Source organism: Thunnus thynnus, chromosome 2 (assembly GCF_963924715.1).
Source record: "Thunnus thynnus chromosome 2, fThuThy2.1, whole genome shotgun sequence".
In the NCBI taxonomy this organism is placed as follows: Eukaryota; Metazoa; Chordata; class Actinopteri; order Scombriformes; family Scombridae; genus Thunnus; species Thunnus thynnus.
In genome coordinates this window covers 21717612-21742987 of record NC_089518.1, presented here as the reverse complement: position 1 = coordinate 21742987, position 25376 = coordinate 21717612, and the positions used below count along the sequence as shown (strand labels likewise).

The following is a 25376-nucleotide window of genomic DNA, read 5'->3' as shown; positions in this document are numbered from 1 at the left end:
AAAGAAAGAATAACATTTGACATTATTTTTTAAAGAAATAAAAGGGAAATTCCGACTTTGTGCACAAAAGGAGAACAAACAAACTACTTAAGTCACAAGAAGCATTAGATCAGGGGAATTTCTTTTATGTAAAAGACCAATTTATTAATTTAGTTGACATTAAATTGTAGATAACGTCTCTATTTTACAAACATGAAATACATTTTTGCAGGAAAAACTGCCCCAGCTGATGATTTTCATGTAGCTGAAAAACTCACCGACCACAAGTTTGACTTTTAAAATTTTGTATGAACAGAAATAACGCTTTTCATGATCAATCAGACTACATCTTTTCCCACACTGTTCTCCACATTCCCCTGGATGTGCGATCATCCTCTTCTCATTTTTAATTTCTTCACCAGGACACACACATCTATGTGTTCACGTGTCAAACTGGTTGTTTCTTAAGTTGAGGAAACATTATTTACCTGATCAGAAACGCCCGGTAGTGTTTTACATAAAAGAAAAAAAAAACCCTTTTAAAGCAGGCAACAAGTTAATTAGCATAATTCACAAATTAATAGACATTAAAATGTAATAAAATGAACGCGCTATTAATATAAAACAATCGCGTAATTGTTTTTATGATATTTGACATAAAGAGGTATTTTATGGACGTTAAAATGTAATTTGGAATATCTGCACTAAAGTGATTTGTCTTTCGGCTCTGTTGGTTTTGGGTAAAATATTTACGGCTGTCATGAAAAAATCTATAATGTACACAAGTTAGAGTTTTCTGAAAAGATATGAAACGGCCTATTTTAGATCGAAGTTAAATTCACAGAAATGTACTGCACACACTCACTGTGTAGTTTTTATAATCCTGCACGTTTGATCATCTTTGTTTGACTTGAGATAATCTACCCGGAGTCTCTTTTGATGGGACTAAATATTTGGTTTATTTGAATTAAACAGTTTTTTATTTTCTATACAAGAAGCTCCACCAGCAGTCTAATCAAAAGTGCTGATTCAATTGTCTGTCCACTTTTCAGTATTCAAGTTATACTTTCAACAAGTTTTGCTTTTCCTTTTATTTTCTTTTATTTTCAACATTTAGGGTCTTCTTGAAGGTGAAAAAGCCTCTGAGGTTTTGGGAAATAGACAATTTATAAATGATCTGTATTTTTGGGAAAAGTAGCAATGAATTGATCTATGAATAAACTGGAGGCCTTATCTCTTAATTAAAAAAAAACAAACTTTGTAAGCAAAAATATATTTACATATATATATTTACAACTATAAATACCTTTAACATTCCAGTAAATCTAATATATCTGAAGTGCATATTAATTTATTTTTTATGATTTATCTGCAAACAGAGAAAATGCCTGGTCTTTAGTTTTTATTTGTTTTATTTCTATTTCTTTGAAAAATATTTTCAACCAATAATGGATTATACACTTGTTAGAAGGTCATGTAGTTATAAACAAACCTTATATTTAGCAGTACAAAACTCCATATGGTTTATCAAACACAATATAAATGTCTCTTAACATCATGAACGCAAAGCTGAGAGCTGACTGTCTCTTCCTGTTGTGTCCTCAGTGGAGTTGCTCTTTCAAGAGCTCATTTTGAGAAGCAGCCGCCCTCCAATCTCCGCAAGTCCAACTTCTTCCACTTTGTCCTGGCGCTCTATGACAGACACGGCCAACCTGTGGAGGTGGAGAGGACTGCGTTTGTGGACTTTGTTGAGCATGACAAGGTGTGCGGGTGCATCTGAATCTTTTTAATGATGTATATTTGAGTCTATGTGTCACCAAATCACTGCATAGCTTATCCATCTTTACAGTGAAATTTCTAAAGCCTTACACCAGTCACCTAAAGCAATATTTGCTGAAACAACAATATATTAGTAATCTACAGTATTTCAGATGTAACCAGGTGCTCAACTTGATCTCCCACATCCTCAGTAAAGCCAAGCATATTGAACAGCTGACAGCTACATGTTTACACAAGCTTTACCCTCAATGAGCTGATGATGTGGGATTGAAAAAGAATATCTAATGACTAATTAGCAGCTTGCCTCATTAGGAGGACATCACTACTTTTTAAAATGCAAATTATGCTTGCTCCTGTTAAGTTATACAGTGAACTAATCATCAAAGTCTCTTTTCCTTCATGCCCCCCCCCCTACTCTAAACACTGCTGTAGGGGGGGGTTGAATTCCTCAGGTTGGACAAGACCAAAATTAGAAAGAGACTGAGAGGGAGCCTTATGCCCAGTGTTGAGAGATGCTTTTGCCTTGTGGTGAGGGTAGCATGAGTCTCCTAAACTGGCAACAACTCTCCTCTGTGAGAAAGACAAGACGACTACATCCTGTCAACTGAAGTTCAAACATAGTTTTACTCTGAATGTCAGGGAGGGAGGGAGAGGGCGGGCGGCAGTGCTAATGCCAGGGCTGAAAGCTGTCAGTGTGTTCCACTGAGTTCATTTTCTGCATGGTTACCCTGGCATCTGTTTTTGCTTTGTAATTATGCAGAGGTAGAGCGATGGCACGGCAAAAATAAATGTTCCTCTGTGTATATTTACAAAACTTATGAAGCCAGGCATCAATCTATCTCCTGATATTGAGTTCTGAGTTGTGTTAACTCCCAACTTATCTTCATGCATCTTAATTTCTTCTTCTTCTTCTTTCCCTCCTTACAACTGTTTCCCTTTTCCCAGTTTCTCTAAATCCCCCCCAACCTCCTCATTCTCTCTCCTCCTTTCTTGCTCTCGTCTCTGTGATGCCAGCCTCCTGGGTTATTGGACCAGAGAGCATTCCTTTGAGACCACTTAGAAAGACCAGTAGAGGTAGAGGAAGAGAAAGAAAAGGGGGGAAACGAGAGACAGAGAGGGGGAGAGAAGGAAGAAGTGAGAGGGTAGTGGAGAGCCTGGGGGAAGGAGGGATAACGGAAAGGAAGTTTTTCTGTCAAGGTCGACTGCTGCTCAGTCTCACATACAGTACTTTCCACTCCCTGAAACACACACACACATGAACATATAACCGTGCCTATACTACCTTGTTGCAGCGAGGACCATTGAATTTGATCTCAACGTTTTAGTAGTTCATATCAGACATTATAGTTCAACCTCTACAAAGAACATCCGACTCAAGGTTAAGCGCTAGGCTTATGAACGAAACATGGGGTCCCACATGGGTTTTGAGCCTATAACCCTCTGATCTCAACGCTGCTCCCAGGGAAGGGCAAGCTGCAGGATTAAGAGAGACTCACTGTGCTTAACATTGCGACGAGATGCCCAGCTGGACTTATCTGTGCCCCCAACATGCTTAACTGCATTTGTCTGTCTGTCTGTCCTCTCTTTCCAAGGAGCAGACGGGAGAAAAGACCAACAACGGCACTCACTACAAGCTGCAGCTCCTCTACAGCAATGGTGAGTAGACCCCTCAACCTTAGAGGTGTCTAATTTGATCATTCAGACGACGACACTGAGCCCTGTGTATAACAGGAGTTGAGAAAGGTTACCAGTGACACCAGTGCTCTAACACGACATGCACCTTTCCACTTAAGTAATCATTCTCCCCTGCCTTACCTCGCCTCTCCTCTCTGAGCTTATAAATTACCTCCCACTCGTCGTCTAATCACTGGGTTTGTACAACTCAGCGTTCAGCTCTTCGAAAAGTCACTTCTGGGCTCTTGTATGGGGAAATGAGGTACATGTTGCCACCCCAAACCCCCTCCTCCATCAACCCCCCCTCCCGCCCCCCCCCCAATCCTCCAACCCCCCATGGTGCTTCCACATCAGATCGGGGATACACAGAGAAATTTGGTTCCCATGAGCCACCGCTGCCCCTACTCTGCCATCGCAGTGGCACCCATGGGAGAGAAGATAAAAGACATGTTCCAGAGCAACCCCCTCATACACACATTCACACACATGAACATGCAAGCACACCAAAAGCACTTCCTCTACATCCCCTCCTCTCATCCCCCTTCCCCCAAGCAATATCAAAGGCATCTCAATCGAGACTTTGATGAGAGGAACACATTTTAAAAGCGATACTCTCCAAAGTCTCTCTCTAAAAAAAAAAAAAAATCCTGGTGTAATGCACTCTTTTCTCAAGTCTCAATTCATTACATGTTGTTTCCCTCTCTTGAGTGATTTACAGTAGAGGCTTCGACGCATCTGGAGGTTCAGGTGTTTCTGGAAGTCTAACACTTGATTACAATAGAGGCAAGAAGCTACGTAAAGACCACGCTTGCTTTTCAATTAACCACGTCAAACTTTGTTTCTCATGCTGATCGGTTGCTATTTTACCTGTTGACGTGTGACTGTAATCTCTGGCCACTCAATTAAACTTTGGGAATAAGTCAAGATTTAACATAGAAATAACCACAAAAGGAAGACTTTGACAAGTCGTGAGAATATGGTTGTAAATTCTGGCCTCAAAGCAGAACATGACTAATAATCATCAAACATCAAATAACTCTCAATCCCCTCAGAAACCATCAGAGAGAAAATATGAGCTGCATGCCAATCTTATTCCTCCATGTTGGCTGGACAGAGTTCAATGCTTTTTTTCTGAGAGATTGTCCAGAGTTTGAGGGGAAAAAAAAAAAAAGATTTATGTCATAAATCTTTCCATTTTATTTTGAGAATCCTCCGCGCTATGTACTCTTTATCAGCTGGTTAGGGTGGACTGAAGTGCAGTTTCAGTTGCTAAGAATTGATTTATATAGTATTTCGCAAATAGGTGCAAGTGAATCAGCCTTAATTTACTGTTGTCTAGTGATGCAGAAGTTATCTGCACAAAATCAATACAGTCTTTTTCCAGCTTGATCTTTCCTCTATTCTCAGTTTCCATTTATCTAAGGTTCCATTGGAAACGGGCCACTGGAAATTAGCAGCAGCTATAAATGCTGTGATGCATTGCATTGGATAATTGCTATGCAATTCTCTATGTATATTGTATCTGTCTCTACCAAATAAACATCAAAATGAAAATGAAACATTGTTTTCCTTTAAAGAAAAAAATGCTTTTCTTTGTGCAGGAGTTCGTACAGAGCAGGATCTTTATGCACGACTTATCGACTCTGTCACTAAACAGGTTGGTAAACTCAAGTCTTCTTGAGGGGATTCAGTCTTCAACTATGTAAGCATGTTTACAATGAAGTCTAATTGATTTTACATGGAACTGAATCTGTCCCATTGCACCTTATTTCCTCCTCACAGCCCATATCGTATGAAGGACAAAACAAGAATCCTGAAATGTGCAGAGTTCTGCTCACACATGAGGTTATGTGCAGGTGAGTCTTACACACACACACACACACACACACACACACACACACACACACACACACACATTCAAATCTTCATCCAGAGGGACGAAATCCAAATATCCATTACTCTCCTTCACTATGCTTTGTCTCAGTCAGCTTGAAATGTGGTTTTTGGGATGTCGCTTGGGGCTCTACTTTTTGAAAATGAGTCTGTGGTTGAACTGTAAGTCTAGCCTGTCTGTCAGCATCCTTGTTACAGTGGTAGCCCCCCACTGCTTTCTGCTGTAACGCAGCATGTCCCTGGCCAGCTCCTGTTTCTTCTTGGAGCTCCATGTTCTCCGGCCTGGAGTATTGCAGCCAGACCTCAGCTGACATCACCAGACACACTTAAGAGGAAAAAACTTGCCTTTCGCTCAACAAAATGTAACTCCAGCTCTTCTGTTTAGCTGAGACAGCATGTTTGAACTTTGTCAACATGTGATGATAAATGTTGTGGTGTATGTGCGGTGTTACAGTCAGAGAGTTGTTGAAAAAGCCCAGTCAATTTGAAAAATCTATCCTTATGGTCCAGTACTGTTGACCAAAGAGTTTTAAGAAAAAAGGTAACCACAGGGTTGTGGATGGAGAAGAGAGCGGTCTGGAAGTGGGGCAGTGACCCAGGATTTGAGGGCAGCAGGGGGAAGGATAGGGGGCTGGGACATGGGGAGAGGGGCTAAGACGGAGTGGGCTTTGCCATTGTGTAGCCAGCAGATGCCCGAATGTGACTCACAGCTGGCTAATAACAGAGCCGAAGAGGCAGAGGGCAAGCGTCACAGCTGGGGAGTGAGGCCGTCTGACAGGGGGGCGGAGGGGGGCAGGGCAGGGCCAAGCTGGGACACGAGAGGGGTGAGGCGAGGTGTAGGGGTGGCAGATGGTTAGGGGTGGGGGCACTTTTGTTATGCAGTGAAGGGGATTTTGGTGGGGAGGTGGGGGGGGGGCTGGGTGGCCAGCAGGCTCCTCGGACAGGACTGCTGACGAATGGTAGGATGTTATGGGACGGTGTGTGTGTGTGCGTGCGCAATGAAGCTGCATGGGGGTTGAGTTTGATTTCGAAATCAATGTGACAGATTGCCTGGCTGGCTTTTCACTTTTGAATGGTCTCTCACTGTTTGTAGGGTGTGTTGTTGTACCTTTTCTTCCTCTTCTATTCTTTTGTCTATTCTTCCCCTCCCCTCTCATGCCTCCTTTGTGTGCTCCTGGATCTTGGCCGACTGCGGGGCAGAATAGTCTGGGCCCGTGGATGTGGATGGGCCAGACAAATGATGGCTCCTCCTGTTTAATTTGTTGTTTCCCCCCCCCCCCCCCCTCCTCCACTGACTTTTTCCTCTTGTTGTATTTTCTGCCCACTCAGCCGCTGTTGTGAGAAGAAAAGTTGCGGCAACCGAAATGAGACGCCCTCTGACCCAGTCATCATTGACAGGTAATGAGATCAAACCATGTTCCACACAGTGTCCACCACCTCAAACAAACACCTCTTCATCCCTTTATGTGTTCAGATTGCCCTTTCTTTGTGTCTGCGCACATACACACTCACACACAGTGACAGAGTTGCCTTGGTGTAAAGACCAAGATCCTGAGCTGAGATCTCACCAATCAGCCAGTAAAAATAGAGTCTGTAGTGAGAGGAGTAGAAACTTCAGCTACAATGTATACATGCATAGATGTATATCTACAGTATATGTTAATGTCTGATATGTGTTCATAGTAGTTTCTACCATGTCCGTTTACACTGCATCAATGCAAGGAAGCAGTAATATACAGTACATAGTATCTGTGTCCATGTCTGTCTCCCATGTGTTTCTGTCTGCGTTCAGTTTTCTGTTTATCTGTTGATCTGTCTCCAGCCTTCTGGGATCTGTTTCAGTTTGGTCACTCATTACCAGCCGGCGTAGCACCTGAAACCGCCAAAAGCATAGATATCCTTTTATCAGAAGCATGTGGATCTTTCAGGCTCACATATGTAGTGAATGTTCACCCTGACAGCCAGTTATCAGGCTTAAAGGTAGATGACCCACTGCTGTAATCAGCGTGTGTGAGGACCTTCACGTCTGAGGGATTTCAGAGGTCTCACACTGTCTGCCTGGCATTAACCAGTGTGATGAATGCTCATAAGCAGACCGCATGTGAAATACTTTCTCTGTGATGTCATAGACACAACTCTCATCACCTCCCTCCTCTCCTCTCCTCTCCTCTCCTCTCCTCTCCTCTCCTCTCCTCTCCTCTCCTCTCCTCTCCTCTTCTCTCCTTCCTTCTCCCCTTCTATCCTTCTCCCCCTACAATTGTCTGTCTAGAAAACATTCACTTCATATATGTCAAGGACCCTTTTCTTTCCCCTCCTCAGTTCAAGCTGGCTGGCTGTTGACAGTATGTCTCAAAGGATCTCTGCTGAAGATAGTTTTCATATAACGGAAAAATTGGGCTGTTGTCTTTTGAATTTTCCCAGAATACCTTGGAGCAGCTGCTTTTCTCATTTGCCATAGCGCATTACTCTTCCAATAACCCCCTCCACACCCCTTTATACTTCCTTCTAACATGGCTAAACCTCTTCGAAATTTGTTTGTAAGTAGCTTGGCGTAGTGCTGGTGAGGAAAGAGCAATCTATATCTCTTTGTGACTCCTTGTGTGTGTGTGTGTGTGTGTGTGTGCAGGCTGGTGTGAGGCTGCAAGGATTGATTTAAATGGAATCATTGACCTACTGTACTCTCTAATCACACTGGGCATATCCCATCCTGATGGGGGCTTCTCCCTCTTGACTGGCCCGCGAAATCCTCTCCTCAGGGAGCGGACTATTAGCAGGCAGTTAATTTCTGATAAGCCAATGGAATTTTGCGTGCCCTTTTATTCCACCTCATGTGCACTTTCTCATTTTGCTCTGTGTATGTACACCACACGCTGAAAAAGTGAGAAAGTCAAAAGATTGACAGGGTAAGATGTGTGTGCATGTTCTGAGCATGTTAACGCTGTTTGTGTGCACACAAACGGATGTATATTTTCAAGCGCGTGTGGATCCTCGCACATTTATTTATGTATGTGTATGAATGTATGTGCGATTGTCTATGTGTCTCTGTGACCCCTACTCTGACCTTTTCCTCAGTCACTGCTTGGGTCTTAAATTATTCATGTGTGTGTCTGTGTGTGTGCAGCCTACGTGCATGTGTGTGCAGTTGTGTGTGTGTGTGTGTGTGTGTGGAGGAGGCAGTCTGTTTCTGTGGCTCCAGTAATCAGCCTCCTGCTCCCAGCCCCAACACCTGTTCTCCAATTAACATGCAGCGTGCTGGGGCCCACTCACTCCTATTGCCCAGCCACTGCTTTCTACTCTTTTTCTTCCCCCTTTTCTCTTTTTTCTCTCAGTCTCAGCCCCTCGCTCCCTTGGTGCCCGCCTCAGCTCGTATCGGTGCTTCTGCACACCCCTCTCGCTCTTCTTGTCTCTTGCTGCCTCACATGCTCCTACTGTGCACTTACTACTTCACTCCCTATTGCTTAATTCACCCGCTCCTCTTCTTTTTCCTTTACGTTACCATCTCCTCCACGCACCACCCCCCACCCCCTGCCTCCCTTTCCTTTAGCCTGTCTAATTTTGCCATAATTAGGCGGTGTCATTAGGACACCTACCCAAGCACAAGGGAGTTTGCAATTCCCCAAACGGCCCAAACCCCCTCTTTTCTAATCTCCTTTCCATATTGTTTCAGTTTTCTCTCCCCCTTCTCCTGCTGCTGCTGTTGCTGCAACCCCCCCTCCCATTCTCCCTAATCCCGATTTGAGTGAAAGGAGAGAGAGGAGATCACAGCTGATCCATAAGGAGGGGTGAAGGGATTGAGGGTGGAGGGACCGAGGGATGAAGAGGGCAAGGGCAGTCGTTGACAAAGAGATGACTCTTAAGTTGCCTATGGGAGTGAATTATCTAATACCCCACTGCCTGCTGTGTCTAATAGTTTTACAATTGTCTAATATTAGCACTGGTGAACTGTTATACTCACAGGCCTGATTTGACTTCTCTATTTGGAGAATGTCACTTATCTTTGATTGATGGACTGGTTTGCCCACTGATTGGTTGGATGATTGATCAATAGACAAATAGATAGATTGATTCCTCTGGCTTATCACCATAAATCTTCACTAACTCTTCAAACTCATGTCTTCCTAAAAATGAATGTTCTGGCTACTTTGAGTTTATTTTGAGTCAAATGTATATTTGGCCATTATACACTATATATATTTTATATTGTATGGGAACTGTTGTACAGTTAGTGCTAAAACAATTAGTGGATCAATGGGTTGGTCGATTGACCAAGATTTTGATAATCAATTGATTGAAAAAGGTCGCTTATCAAGCAAAAAAGCATTTTGCTCCAAAGTAAGAAGCTGTTGCTTTTCTCAATTTTATACCTTTGAATTTTAATTTATTAACCCTATCTATAATAATCATATCGATAAAATGAGTATGAGTAAGTATAATCATCCCTATGTACAATACTGGTATTTTTCACTCATCTATGATTCGTTTACTGTGAAAAGCTCCACTACTCTGGGAAGTTCTCCATCCAGATCAGTAAATGGCGGTATTATTGCCATGCTGACCTTTGACCTCTGAGAAACTATATTGGTTCTGGGCCAAAGCTGGCCTCTGTATTTATGAGTGAACCATGGGTTTACAATGGAGACAAGCAGATGTCAGTATTAGTATTAGTAAGAAAGGACTGTGCGGTATGGATGGGAGGGGTCAGTGCTCAGCGGGTGTGCGTGCTTTTATATTTGGCTAAAAAGCAGAGATCAATAGTTGGTCATAAGGAGTGTGTGGAGGGATCCATCGTAAGGCAAGAGCCTTGTGGGGTGGGGAGGGAGGGGGGTGGAGGTGATCAATGGCAAGCACTATCTCACTAATTGATCGTGTTTCTAAGAGGGGTCTTTTTTAACAAGCCAGCGCTCAGAGAAAAGAAGAATAATCAATAGGAATTTTCCAATGTTGTCAATATGGCTCTTCCCTCCCCCAGACTCAAAATGAGCTCACAAAGACTCATATTCATTTAATTTTTTGAAAACCAAATTTAAAAACAAAACCTTCATTTAACATTTTTCTGTTGTCTCCGACTTTTAAAGGGCTAATTTTGCTCCCTGACTTTTTAATTTTACTAACAATCATTAGTTGTCGTAGGCGATGGCTTGACTTCAGACGCTCGGCTCCAAGAGGAATCCATTACTCTTAATCTTAGGTTGTGGGTTGTATTGATCCGTTTGTAGTCTTGGTTCTAGTTATGTGCATGTACCACAGGTTTGTTTTCAACTAGTCAGTGCGGCCTTTTTTCCCCACAGTCCTAATCAATGTTTAGCTTTAGTTTCAACTTAATTAGAAAATTCCCTAGTTGAATGTTTAATATTGCAGTTATTATTTGTTAATTCCACATAGTTATATCGAAGCATATTTTTCCTGCAAAAAGACGTCTTAAAGTATCTTAAACACAGAGTCTCAGTTCGGCAGTGCAGTAAAACTGTACCCGTCTTTATAGTTCTTTACGGATTAAAACTGTCTGGACAGTTTGACAATAAACTATTCAGATATCATTTGTTGCTGTATGTAAATGTCTAGTCTTAGCCACTGTGGTGTCTCAGAGAGGCAGTCTAGTCTGACCATCTGTTTCAATGTTAGTCTGTCCACCTGCTTATGCCTGCCTGTCTTAAACTAATTTTTAAAAAAAAAGGAACTCTATGCGATGAAGCAGGCCATTTCCCTTTGTGCTTCTGAATGGCATTTTTTCTTGCCATCTACCTGTTTTCTCAGCAGGCCATATAGTTTCTCCATGTACTTGTAATGGTGGAGAACACTGGCCTCGTCATTCTTCAGCTGTAGCCAAAAAGAAAATACAAGCTGCAAGTCTTTGGGAAAGGAACATTAAACTATCAGCCAAAGAATAAATGCAGCAACATTTTTTGGACTGTGTCAGGGGTCGAATTCTTCCCCTTTCCCAGATGCATACTTAAGTACTGCCGCCAAGTCGCCCTGTTAGGTCATCATATATGCACATGAGAGTTTTATGTGTGAGACAACAATGTCATTTTAGTAGATTGTTTCTCATACTCCCAGTTTAAGATTCTCCTTTAGCTGTAAAAGTGATTCTCTCTCTGCTGATACTGGCATGCTGTGACTGTACTACCTTTTCTATCACATTGTTTAAAGATGGCTTTTCTGAAGGTTGGCCAAGAGGTGAAAATTCAAAGGATCACTGCTATGATTGGGGCGATTCCTAAATTACAGAAATCATTTCCATAATAAAGCATCCTACTTATCGCCTTGCCAAGAAATAATGACAATCCAGAGAAATATATTTGAGCTAATAATTTTCATCCTGTTTCGATATATTTCACCCTGAAACAGGATGTTAATGTGAGACCTCAGAAGTAGCTGAGAGAGGCCGACTGCAAAGTGGGCTCTGACAATAACCATTGAGGATCATTTCCCTCATCCATCATCCAACTGCATTTTTTTGGATGTGCATTTTTTTTCCTTCTCCATTCCAGCCTTTGGCCGTAGAAAGGGCAGCTGGCAAAGTTGTTGCAAATGGACACTTAAAGATGAACCAGGGCAATACAGAGATATACTGTGTACTTCTCTCATGTGAGCAATAATGAATGATGAGCTGCCCTGAAGAAAATAATGGATGAGGTGGAGGCAGGGAAATTCACTTAGTTCGGTGTTATGGTGTTTTTCTGCACCCCTCAGACTGAATCGTTACACTTATAATATCATGACCCCTTACTGAGTCGTCATTATTTTTTTTTTTTTTTTACATTTGTTAGTTTACTTCCTGGTGTGTCTTATACATTTCACCAATTGTAGTTAAGCATTACTGTAGCATGAAATATGTTGCTATGGTAGCCTGGAGTTTAAAATACATTACGCACTATGTTTAAGTCCATAATGAATACCTTCCAGCCAATCAGAAACTAGTATTTTGTATTGCCATTTTATATTGATGTTACATACAGTACAGCGTACTAGCCTTGGTATAAGCAAACTCAGATTTACAGTTACTTGAAGTCTCTCTGGAAAGCAAGAGTTGTTGGACTGCGCTCACAATCATACACATCAAATTGATTCAGATATTAATATGTATGCATAAATTACCTGTCTGTCACATACACACACACACACATACACACACACGCATACATGCACAGAGACAAAGTCGGACACACCAGTCCCTTCAGTCCGCTGTCACAGGTCTCTCCCTGGTGGGCTAGTACTGGACAGTCCCTCCAGACCCCCTGTCAGTGAGCCCCTCAGGCAGGGGGCCAGGCAGCGTGGCGACAGGGCCCTGAGGCTCCAGTGCACACCGCCTCACACAGTGGAGCGGCACACAGGCTGGACCACTGAGCAGCTGGCACAGGACCATGGGGATGGCTCCTCCCTTGGGGCAATACAAGGGGGAGAATGACACAAAGACAGACAGGGAGAGACGATACAATGTCTAGAATATCAAATTCACTGACAGGTACTGCCTGAAACAGTGAGAGCCTCACTCAGAGTTAGATGGGTGGAAATTAGTTCAGGGACCTTTTGTGAGGCTCAAGCTTTTTGCAATGTGGTCTCACGTGAACTGGGACGATCCTGGACTCCAGTGTGCACAGGAAGTGTATAATGAGTCGTAGGTTATGAGCTGAGTTTGTGTTTTGTCACCTTTGCTCTGCTTCGGCCAGTGTTGGCTGTCATGGCTTGAACCCTGACACGAGGAGTAGGCCCGGTTTGTTTTCTTTGAGAGCCTACAGAGGGGGCAGTCGGAAACAGAGAGCAGCACAGAAATGTTTTGACAGGAAATGGGAGACTACCAATGGCCTAATGTGGAGGAACAGTGGGGGAACTTGGAGTGGGTGGGATGCAGAGGGGACAGAGGGGGGAAATTAGAAGTTTTGAGTTGCAGCTCAGTGGCACTCTGAAAGGCCTCGTGCTCTCAGAGTAGCTGGGGCAAACCCTCCCATTTGTCTGGCCACTAATAGGGTTCACCTTTGGTTGAGCAGTGTAGAGATTAAGTAGGGGTACTCAGAGGATCAGAAGGGGGCAGATTAGAATGATTTAAAGGGTACTTCAGATCGCAAGCAAGTGAGCGAGTGTGTGGTTATGCCTGTGTGTGACTTTAGATTTGCCTGTGTGTGGGTTTATTTTTCATGTGAAATTCCTGCAGTTGCCATTTATTTTGCAAGGGGATCTTGTGGTCAGTGTAATCAGGATCTCATGTGTTTGTGTGTGTGTGTGTGTGTGTGTGTGTGTGTGTGTTTGTGTATGTGTGTGTGTGTTTGTGTATATGTGTGTGGACCAGGTATTCCTGGTCACACACACGCACGCACACACACACACACACACACACACACACACACACACACACACGTGGGGATGTAAATCTGTCTATGTCATTTTGTGGGTGCTCGTCTCCCTTATGGGGACAAAAAGCAAGTCCTCTTAACGTAAATCATCAATTTTAGGGTGAAGACTTGGTTTAAAGTTAAGGTTAGTTTAAGGTTATGTTAAGGTTAGGGTTAGGTATGTGGTGGTTATAGGATAAGTCTCCAGGAAATGAATATAAGTCAGTGTAATGTCCTCTGAAGTGATGGAAACATGACTGTGTGTGTATATGTGTGTGTGTGTGTGTGTGTGTGTGTGTGTGTGTGCGCGTGTGTATGTGTGTGTTTGTGTGTGTGGAGTCAGAGGCCAGTTAGCAGTGGTATTTAGGAACAAGGCCTGTTTTCTTTAGCTTGATGCTGCTGCTGTGGGTGGAGCTGTGAGGATGTGTGTGTGCGTGTGTGTGTGTGTGTGTGTTTGTATATGTCCGGTCATCCTCCTCTGTGAAGGTCTTAAATTTCACTAATGACTTAACAATGCCCCCTGGTGCTCTGGCCGGCCCCGCAAGCCACCTTGTTTGTTTGTTTGTCTGTTTATCTGGAACCAGGACAGACTATACCTCTCAGGAGTCAGATTTCGCTGAAATTCCCCCACCTTTCACTTTTCAAAAACATTTCCTAACACTAATATTTATACATCTGCAGGATTTCTTAAATAACATTTGATTAAGTATCCCTATCGGCTAATGCCTGAGGCAATAGCTATTCTTCCTGTAGTCCATGGAAAAAAGAATTGTGCAGATTCAGTTTTCGTACAACAGATCTACATTTTAAAACACTTCTACAGGCATTTTAATTACACAATGTTGATATAAGCAAGATGATATGGTATAGACAGAGCGTGGGATAGACTTCTCCACTGAATTGCAGCATATAAAGTTAAAGCAAAGCGGGAATCATGACTGGCTCATCTGCTCTCATGGTGGCTGAATCATTTATGCAACAGACGTGTTTTCCTCATCATGGAGGGAAAATATAAGTTAAAGGAAAACAGAAACAGCTATTTAACATTTGTAATGCCACTTTAATCTTTTTGATGTGTCTATATGTGTGTGTGTGTAATAGTCCTGATGAATCTGTCAGGGCTGAGGGCAGGGGGTGTTGTGACTGCTGACAGGCTCCCAGCAGGCATGCTGAGAGCCCCAACAGTCTGCGTGCCCTCCCTCCAGTCCCCCTACCACCCGGCTCCCCTTTTCCTCTCCCAGTCCTCGACTCCACACATTTGCTGTGTATTAGCCACGGACAGTAAATTACAGCACCCTGGACCTCTGAGCAATTCCATTCCCATCTCTTCACACGTTCCTCCTCTCTCTCCCTCCCTACAGCACCATTATCCAGCTCACCTTCTCTGCGTCTGTCTATCTTCCTCCTTTCTCTCATTTTGATCTGTTTTCTTTCCACTGTCTGTCATATTCGTCCTGGCTCTTAGACTCCCTCAACCCTGTCAGATTTCTCTCCCCCTGTCTGTCTTTCTCTCACTTCTGTTATACTTCTCATCCTCCGTTCTTCTATTGTGTCACGCTACACAGCGTTCCCTCCCTTACACATCCCCTTCGCTCCCCCTTTACTTTCTTACAAGCAGGTCCCTGTTGTCTAGGCTTCACAGGTTTCTCAGCCGCTTCTCTCTCTCTCTCTCTTGTCCTCCTTCCTATCCCTCTCTCCCGCCCTCTCCTTCCCTCTCCCGCTTTGCTCCCCCCCCCCCCCCCCTCTCTCTCTTTCTGGAAACAGATGTTGTTTGTCAGATCTTATCATTACTGGCTAATTAAGAAGACATCTCTTCTCCTTCTGTTGTTGCTTCTCTTTCCTCTCCTCTCCCTCGCGGTGGCATCCATCCCAGATTCATTGTTCTTCTCTGAGAAAGGTTCGGGTCGAGCTTTGATATACACATGTTATTGGTAAATCTGATTAGTGGCTGATTGATTGAAAAAGCAAGATTAGTGTTAGTGTATTGCAGATGACCTTCTGGTATGTTTGAAATCTATTCATCTGCAGAGTGTGCTCCGTGTCTCCATTTGACAGTTATGAGAGTATATTTTGAATCCTTGTCCCTCAGGACACACCAAGCATGCTGGGAGAGGTCAGGCCACTGATGGGACTTCTATTCCCTGTCCTGGTTGTGAATTCATGTTCTCCTGACTCTGAATATCTATCCATATCCTTCTATTTGGCAGACTGACCGCAGTCCCATGTGGCCAAGCTTTGTATGCAATCTATGCTTTTGGCCAAGCTTGGGAGACTGAAACATTAATTCATTTTAAATTGTTAAAATGCACATTTAGCAGCTAGCGAGAAGCTATGCAGTATAACACTTTAGCACCCAGGGGAAACCTCGTTGAAACACTCGAGTAGCTCTTGTGTACCCTTCCCATCATTCCACCTTCCTCCTCTCATCCCTCTTTTCCTCTCAGTTCCACCGTGCCTCAGTCACTTTTGCGGTGGCAAGCCTGAAGGTTTTACAGCACTACCAAGCTCTATAAATCAGCGCTAGTGGTTTAAATGTTTGGCTTTGTCACAGTTCTCAAGTTTAGAGGCGGGGTGGGCCAGGTCTGAGGTTGCAGGGGTGAAGCCAGCCTGGGAGGCAACGGAGGAGAGGCCAGAGGGGCACAGCCAATCCACCAGGCAAATTTATAAAGAGCTGAGCTCCCCCATGTGCTTGTTGTCTACCTGGAGTCATTCTGCTTGCTGGTAGGGCTTGGTATCATTTAATATTTTCAGCACCAACACCAAAATGTTCTTTTTGATGCCTTGCTTACATTTTTCTACAAACCCTAGAAGCCAAAATTGGCAAAACTAAGATTTAAATCAGTACTTATTAAATAAGACCACCAATCTGATCAGGCATTTAATGCCAGCTTTTTCAGTACTCAGTGCTCTGGACACATTTGTGGCAGCACCAAAAAAGTATTTTGAAAGTAGTTTGAAACTCAGCCATACTGATAAAAAAGATATTTCACTGGGCTATTTTGAGGTGTGTGTCTGTATGTGGGTGTAAGTAAGTGTAAGTTTAAACTTTCCCAACTCAACCTTGATACTGCACTGGTATTGGTGTCACATCAAGAAAAGTGACATGTCATTAATGGTTTAATCCATGACTGGATCTGCATTGTATTACAAAAGACTAACATGGAGTCACTTTGGCTGAATGACATTTGCTGGTGAAAGACGAGTGAAGCTGATGCCAGAGATATCCCTGTATGTTTTAGGAGGGAGGTGGGGGGGTTGTGTGGACTAGGAGGCTGGTGTGAAAGGTCCTGTGGTGGTATGCGACAGAGGGGGTATCAGTTCGTGGAGGGTTTTCTGTGCCCCATTAGCAGTGTCAAAGGTCATGTGCCCCGGGTGTTAACCCTGGTGACCAGTCTAGCTTCCAGTCTGCCAGGGGACCCGGGTCCAGGGGTATTTATTACTACCCCCCTCCTCACCTCCCCCAAACATAGCTCTCCCCACGGAGGAAAACAAAACACCTCTATCCCTCCCCCTCAGCCTTTCCTCGGCCTGGGTACATGTACTAATTGGATGCATATCCATACACTGATGCATGACGACCCATCTGTAGATTTGTGCCTTGGCGTGAAATATTCTTAGGTCAACACTGGTTTATCCAAATCCTAGCCCATGGGCGTGAGCTGCAGCATGTTTTTGGCCCTTTACTACATGTTTTATTAAAAATCAGCAAGCACATACATGCATATGACTTTTAGACATTTGTTTTTAAGGCATCAGTTTTGCTAATTTGTATCATTTTGAGTGATTGATTGTGCACACATGGTTTGCTTGCAAGTCAGTATTTGTCTTTACGTATTTTTCTGTGAACTCATGCATGTGTGTGTGGTTTGCGCTGCCCGTGCGCACGCGTGACATATGCATGCATATGTGCACGTATATGGGCCTGCTGTATGAGTTAGTGCTCTCAGTGTGTGAGTGTGGCAGAGGAAGGCCCTCAGCATGTCAGTATGTTTTAATGCTTCACATCTGGTTTCCTAATTTTCCTCCCTCCCTCCCGGCCCTCCCCTCAGCTCCCCTCCACCACGATGTCAGGACACTGTTTTGTTTTTTCTGGGTGATGTGGGGGGGTGGTGGTGGTGGAGGGGATGTCTGATGAGTGATGGCCCTGAATACAGGACGTCAACAGTCTCCCTCTCTCTTCCTCTGTCTTTGCCTCTTCTCTTCTTCATCTTTCTGTTGTTCGATCTCTTCTTATTTCCTACAATTTATATGAGTAGTTACATATATGAAGAGGATGAAGAGGAGTAGCTTTTTCAGTCTGCCCCTCTGTCCTTATTCCTCTCTGCATCGTTGCTTGTGTTTGCAGCAGGGCATCTAGATGTTTGCTTAAAAAAAAATTATGACAATCTCCTCCTCTTCATTCTTTTCAGTAAGTTTTTCTTTCCATATTTTTGTATTGCAGCACACATTTGTCATCTTTGGTGCAGTAACCCAATTGGAAGGCTAAAGCCAAAAAAAGGAGATGACTGGAGTGGAGAAAGTTTTATATTTGTGCTGCTAACTAACTTGAACTCTGCGTTAAAGCCTTTTGCATCACATGCTTCAAGAGCCACTGCTAGTAAACCTTCATTTACAATGAGCACAGAGGGTGATGTGTTTTATGTCTATGTGAAAAGGCAGTTTATGTCAACAATGATTAGTGCTGATGAATGCCTACGAACATTTTTGTTAGAGGTCCTGTGCTGCTTAGGTGCTCCCTTCATGATTAAGGCCATATGTAAAGTGTAGAGTGTAACACTCATGTGTAACAGATGCCGCAATGGACAGAAACGTGAAACTGAGGGACCACACTGAGGAGTGAAAAATTTACAAAAAAACAAGATCTTTTCTATTTTTTTTTGTGTCACGACATACTGGTTGATTGTTGAACTAGTTTTAGTTAAGCAAGTTGTCACCATTGGGATAGTCGCCGCATGCTGCGAGGCCTGTGTTTAGTCTTGGGAACTGAAGCAGATGCAGACAAAAGGGACCGGAGGCCTTGACAGAGATGCAGAAGTGAAGACAGAAAAGAAAAAACAGACTCCCTGCGGTTCCAGTGTGGAAAATGATCCCAAGGTTTAGGACTCGGGTCTATGTTTTGTTTGTGTTTCCTGGTTAAGTGTGTCTGTGGAGGTTAGATGTTGTGGAAGATGTAACTTGTTTTCAATTGCTGACCATTGCAAACTGTGTGAAATTCAATCACTTTTTAAATTTGATATCAATCTCAGACATCAAAAATTATTTTTGTGTCATATTTGTTGGTAATGTTATGCCAACGGAAGCTTCTTTTTTTTTTGTATCAAGGTTTGGTCACAGTCAGTACACAGTCACAGTCACAGTCTTTCTGTCAATCTTTTCCAAATTGACTTGCTACTTTTTTCACTTGAAGAAAAAAAGATACATTATTAAGGACATGTATGACAGTTTCAACTTTGAAACAGGCTCTGCGTTATCTTTATTTGTACTATGTTACTCACTTGTGTTAATCAAACAGATCCTCTACTGTACACAATGCTTATGGAATAGAATATTCTGTAAATGTGCAGAACAAAGCACACATTAAATATAAACACACTAAAGCTAGCAGAGCTCTTTGAAAATAGCCTTTCTCTGCGATTTCCCTGTGACACGAAGATCACCTCCAATTCTTTGCATGTTCTCCTCATCTCTTCCCTGTGGATGGGGAGGTGTGTGGGTGTATTACATTACCAAAACAAAAACAAACAACAGCAATATTAAACTTTTGCAACCACAATAGAGGAGGGGATAAAAAACAGAGGGTCCTCGACTTCTTATTAATTATGCAAGATTAGTCTAATTATAATTCAGCAAATGAATGTGTGGCAGAAGGTGCGAGGCGACGGGGCTGGGAGATTTGCATGTTAAGTGGGCAGGGGGAAGCGGCTAATGCATGCTAATATATGCGTCAATGTCTCGCTTTAATTTCAGCATTTGCAGCTGTGTGCGTCCGAACTGAGGGGGGGTGAAAAGTTGACTCAATGGGTTTTTGGGAGGGGGGCAAAGGTGGGGGTGTCAGTGTATTAGAGCGTGCATGCATGCATGTGAATGTGTGTTTCTGCGTATGTGTGTGAGGCATCTGGTGTCATACAAACAAGGAATGATGAGAAGAAGTCAACAAACAAGGTCAAGAACCCTCAGAAAGTGCACAAAGCCTGAGATGGATGTAAGCAACCTCTCAATTAATGATTTCACTATCTGAGGCATCATTGCAGAGTTTTATCATGGCTGTCAGTCAAATGAGTGATGACTGCTGGTTAGACTTTAAACCAAAACTATGGTCCATGTGCTATTATGAATTACCTCCTTATATATACCCTTATAGCCTTTAAAAATAAGCCATAATGTAAGAATCATTGCCCAGGATAAAATGTACATTCTCTATGACCCTCAAAGGAGGCAGTAAAATAAAACAGAACATGATTATAGCCCTCGTCATGGTCAGGAAACTATAACTGTATACTGTATATTTCCTTTTACACTGTATACGTAGTGATTTTAAATCACGTTAAACTAACAAAGTCATAATGTCTAGAAGGCAAATATAAGAGAGGATGACAAAGTCAGTCATCAATGAGGAAAGAAATGGAAGAAGGAAGCAGGGAGAAACGCAGATGTGCCCTTTTACATGTTTCCACTGTAAAATGAGGGCGAGTTCAACTTAAAAGTTGGAGGTCCGAACTATCACTGATCTCTGCCAACAACAATATTGATTGTCCTCCGACGAAATAGCTCAAATCAAGAAATATTGGACACACTGTTGGAACTGAGAGCTAGTTGCAAGCCAGGTCCCGTTCACAAGGGAGGAAGCTGGAGAGAGTGATGGAAGAATTGTGAGTAAAAGCTGACAGAATGAGGGAGAGATTAGTATTCGATGGGAGGGTTCAGGGCTGTGGGGCCAATATGAAGTTCCTCTCCAAACAACATCTCTCCATTAAGATGACTTATATTTGCAGAGAGTGCAGTGTGGGTGGGATTGGAGCTACCCATGTAGCCCAAAAACCACTGCCTCCCTCTGCAGCATTTTTCTTCTGCACTGTTGTTGTTTGTTTAATTGGAACATTAGTGGATGTGTTTTTCATAGGAAAGACAGAGTTGTGTTCTCTGTGAAGTGGGCATCTGGTTTGATGGCTATATATTTGCCAATTGCCATAATTATATCATAACCTCACATCATTTCCAAGCTCATTTCTCTTCTCTTTTGTTTTAACATGCTTCTTCTGCCTAATTTCTCTTCTCCGTGAGATTTGTGTGGATCTTCTCATCCTCCACTGCACCTGCCCCCTTCATATATTTTCCTGCATCTCACCTTGCCAAGTCTCTCTCCTCCCTCCTCTCTGTATTTCAGTGATGGAATGTGTTCTTGTTGTTGCTTTCTCTTTCCCATCGCTGTCTTTGCCTCTCAGCATGGGGACTTTGGGATTGCGGCAGAGCTGCGTTGCCATGGCAGCGGGCTGTGTTGCCGAACTGTGTACACCTGGGATTTGGAGTCTCTCTCCGTAGTCTCCCTCTCTCCTATTTATTCCACCTTTCTCTCAGGTTTTCTTTGGTGTAACAGAGGCTATCAGCACCCCTCTCTCTCTCTGTCTTTATCTTCGTCTCCACAGTCTATCACTCTCAAAAGTAAACTCACATACATAATGAGACACATATACTTGAAAACAAATTTCATGTCCATACCAGTGCCTGCGCCTCTATCACTACCTTCCTCTTTCCACCTCCTCATTTTACTTTCTCTGTAGTCGTCTCTACTTCATTTCCCTCTCCGTTCCCATGTGGGGGTTCAAATACGGCATTGCGGGATACCACGAGTCCCCTGAGTCCGCTGGCATACATCACTGTCTCCAGTTTACTTTGAAACACAGTAGTGCTTTTCACTGGACTGTGCTTCAAATTCTCATCACTTGATTTAAAGTGCAATAGCATTGACTTTAATACTAAACTAAACAGCCGGGATTGATGTCAGAGTTGTAATCATATAGATGTGCACGCACATACCCGCACACACCATCCACAAAACCTGTCTCTGAAAAATAATTAACATCTCCTTTGACTGTTAGTGTCATTCTGGGTAGCAAATAATCATATACATGATTCTTTCATGTGATTTCTTAGTTGCTGACGTACAAACATATGTCCCTTTATTTACCTTTGCAGGTTCTTCTTGAAGTTTTTCCTGAAATGCAACCAGAATTGTCTGAAGACAGCAGGAAACCCGAGGGATATGAGGAGATTTCAGGTACGAATAGATGGAGAGAAAAAATGTGTGCCTGTGAATGTGTGCTTGTGTGTGAGTAGAAAGAGGTAACGTGATAACATGTGGCACTGAATGTGAAAAAAAATATAAGAAAACAAAGATTTCACGGTCAAGTAAAAACACACCACCTTCACGCCCTCCCATTTGAATTAATTATTTTACAATTATTTTCTTATCCAATCTGTATACATGGAGTTTACACCAATTTTCAATGAATTGCCCAATATCAAGAGACATAGAAGAAGTAGTTAAAGTTTAAAATCAATAAGTCAGAGAGACGGAAAGACAAACGAAAGGAGTTAGATATGTGGGAGACTTGGTGGTGGGGTGCAGGAAATAGGTTGAGGTGTTTCAGGAAGTTGTCAAGAATTGAGTGATTGGCTCCAGATGGGGGAGGTCATGCTCCGTGACCCAGGAAGTGGTCACAGGGGACACTCCCGCCTCACTTCCTCTGCCGTCTTTCAGCACCAGCGGCCCCTGTCTGGCATTCTCCTTCTCCTAGCTAACCCTGTCCCTTTCCCTTCTCTGAGCTCCCCCTGTCTTCCACCATGTTTGCTTTAGCTCCTACGATGTGACACATGCTGAGAAGTTATGAGCACACAGGCGCTCCAAGACTCTCATCTCTGGGTTAAAAGGTGATCAGAGCTGGACAGGAGTCGGCTGCTTGATCGATAATTTACAGTTATTTTTCTTTAGGTTCCCCTCCCTCTCCAGCACCTATAGCACATATGCTTTTTTCTCCTTTTCTCTCCTATGTTCCTTCACCTGCAAAATTACTGCCATGTGTTTATTTCAAAGTGAGCGTATGGTTTTATCTTTGCTGTCTGATTTTCTATGAATTTTGAAATATTTATGGTAAAAAAAATAAAATACCTTTTTCTCACTGACCCATTCCCTCTAACTCTCATAAACATGTTCATAAACACACAATTATTATCACTTTAAGAAATAGTATCACATCAACACTCCTTAATATCCAAAGAGAAAAAAACTACATGTCCTCTCATTAATTATATATGTGTCATCCATGCGGGGCAGATGTGGGAAGGAACACACACATGCTGTGGCCAGAAAATCAAATTAGGGCCACTATATATCATCCACTACTTTAACGGCCGGCTAAAATGGGAGATTTGGTCCATATGTTTGGTGTCATTGAAGGATCAGGAGGAGACAACGATGAGCCTGCTCCATGCTGTATGAATCAAAAAGTTAGGCAAGAGGCAGTGGAGAGGCCATATGGAGGCCTGATGGAGGAGTGGAGGGGTGTATGAGCGGTGTCATCACCAGAATGCAGACACATTATGAAGATCCCATTGATGTCACATACCTATTGAGAAATATTACTATCACCTGTATGCCGAAACAAATTGTTGCTCAGGGATTTTGCTGTTGTAACCGGAGATTGTGACTCGCAGCGTGCTGTCCAAGTCGTGCACATACACTCATGTATCTTTCTCTTGGCTCTTTTCCTCTCCTTTCAGGTGGTCTTGTCCAGCACTGTAAGTGTGGACGGCCACGTCCTAGCAGTGTCTGACAACATGTTCGTCCACAACAACTCAAAACACGGTCGGAGGGCTCGCAGACTGGAGCCAGGAGAGTCAGCTGAGAATACCATGGAATATGGTGAGACATTAACACTACAACACTACAATGTCACACCTCATTTATCTTTTCTATTTCACTACACGTCTGCTTCATCATTCACACTCAGTCATAGAACATACTGATCCAAGGAACTCTTCAGCAGCAGGTACTTGAGTTGCCTAATGTCCATTCATAATCACCATGATATATCAAACATAACCGGTGATGCTATTGAGGTCATTAACTGAGCAAATTAATGCATTATTTAAATACTTGTCTTCACATACAACATGGATAATATCTTATCTTATATCCATATGTTTAAGCATGAAGAGCACAATTTAATATAGGCAAGAACATTTCCATCAGTAGTCACATTTATCTCTGAACCAAGAAACACACATAACATTTTCCTGTGCAGTGGTGGAAAGTAACTAAACGTAGTACATTTACTCAAGTACTCTTGTCTCAAGTACAGCTTTAAGGTTATGTGCTTTTAAACTTTTCTGATGAATATTTTCAATACAAAACATATGTTGGACTTATAAAGTATGAGACACTGTTGTAGAATTAACTACCCAGTAGTATATAAGTAGATCAGAACATCTCTACAAAATAATAACAATATAGCTTATGTACTACTAATAATACATTAATGTAATATTTATAATAACACAACACTCACAGGGCTATTTTTTGCGTGTTAGTACTTTTACTTTTGATCCTTTAAGCACATTTTGCTGTAATATTTCTGTGTTAAGATTTAAATGCAAGACTTTTACTTGTAGTGGAGTATTTTAACACTGATGTATTGCTGCTTTTGCTGAAGTAAAAGATTTGAATATTTCTTCCACATCTGTACCTGCAATTTTTATTCATATTTCATCGCTTTCAGGTCATGTGACTTCTTGACCTGTATTTGATATGGATTTTTTCCTATCTAACATCCTGTTCTTTGTGGTGTTATTCATGGACAAAAGCCAAATCATGGATATATCACGGCCTGAACAGTGCCTTGGAAGTTGTTTTTCATGAACCTTCCAAGCATTCCTCCAGAGACAGATGCACACTCTATCCTCTCTTTTTTTCAATAGTTGTAGATCCTGCACTGAATCCCTCGGAGTAACTCTTGCTTTGCTCTCCTGTCTAGCGACCCCGTGTATCAAAGCCATCAGCCCCAGCGAGGGCTGGACCACTGGCGGGGCCATGGTCATTGTTATTGGGGAGAACTTCTTTGATGGGCTGCAGGTGGTGTTTGGCAGCATGCTGGTGTGGAGTGAGGTAGGCATTGTCTTCAAGACATCTCACTAATGATACCGTTTCTTAGAATATTTTGAAATGATATATATAGCATATGGCTTGTCTCATTATTTAGATGATTTATGGAGAGTCTACACAAATTAATCTTTCCACAGTAATATGTTAGCCTAAATATTTACAAGGCGCGGGGGGAATCATTTATTGCTATTGTATGACACGATTTCTGTGCTGTTCCTTCAGCTGATCACGCCGCACGCCATCCGTGTCCAGACACCCCCTCGCCACATTCCTGGGGTCGTGGAGGTCACACTGTCTTATAAATCTAAACAGTTTTGCAAGGGAGCACCCGGACGCTTCATCTACACAGGTGAGTAGAAAATACATCATATAGTTTTTTACACTTAACAATGAAGCTTTTTAAATATGAGCTTTTGATGACCTGCGACTGAGGACTGATGTGTTATATGTTTGTTTTTTATTTTATTTTAGCTCTGAATGAGCCAACTATAGACTACGGTTTCCAGCGTCTTCAGAAGGTCATTCCCCGACATCCTGGTGACCCAGAGAAACTAGCCAAGGTG

General features: G+C 42.7%; 1 protein-coding gene across 4 annotated transcripts in view; it reads left to right on the top strand.

The window, feature by feature from the left end:
• ebf2 (EBF transcription factor 2) overlaps positions 1 to 25376 on the top strand; it is a 29322-nt gene that overhangs the window by 876 nt on the left and 3070 nt on the right. For 2 of the 4 annotated variants that reach the window (XM_067610517.1, XM_067610503.1), the window contains exons 2-11: positions 1585 to 1741; positions 3357 to 3414; positions 5034 to 5089; positions 5215 to 5288; positions 6655 to 6723; positions 21849 to 21930; positions 23433 to 23574; positions 24686 to 24816; positions 25036 to 25162; positions 25285 to 25373. In XM_067610517.1, coding sequence (XP_067466618.1) covers positions 1585 to 1741; positions 3357 to 3414; positions 5034 to 5089; positions 5215 to 5288; positions 6655 to 6723; positions 21849 to 21930; positions 23433 to 23574; positions 24686 to 24816; positions 25036 to 25162; positions 25285 to 25373 — 985 coding nt within the window. Of the gene's footprint in view, positions 1 to 1584; positions 1742 to 3350; positions 3415 to 5033; positions 5090 to 5214; positions 5289 to 6654; positions 6724 to 21848; positions 21931 to 23432; positions 23575 to 24685; positions 24817 to 25035; positions 25163 to 25284; positions 25374 to 25376 lie in introns of all 4 variants that reach the window. The other 2 variants (XM_067610510.1, XM_067610494.1) reach the window with 1 other exon arrangement.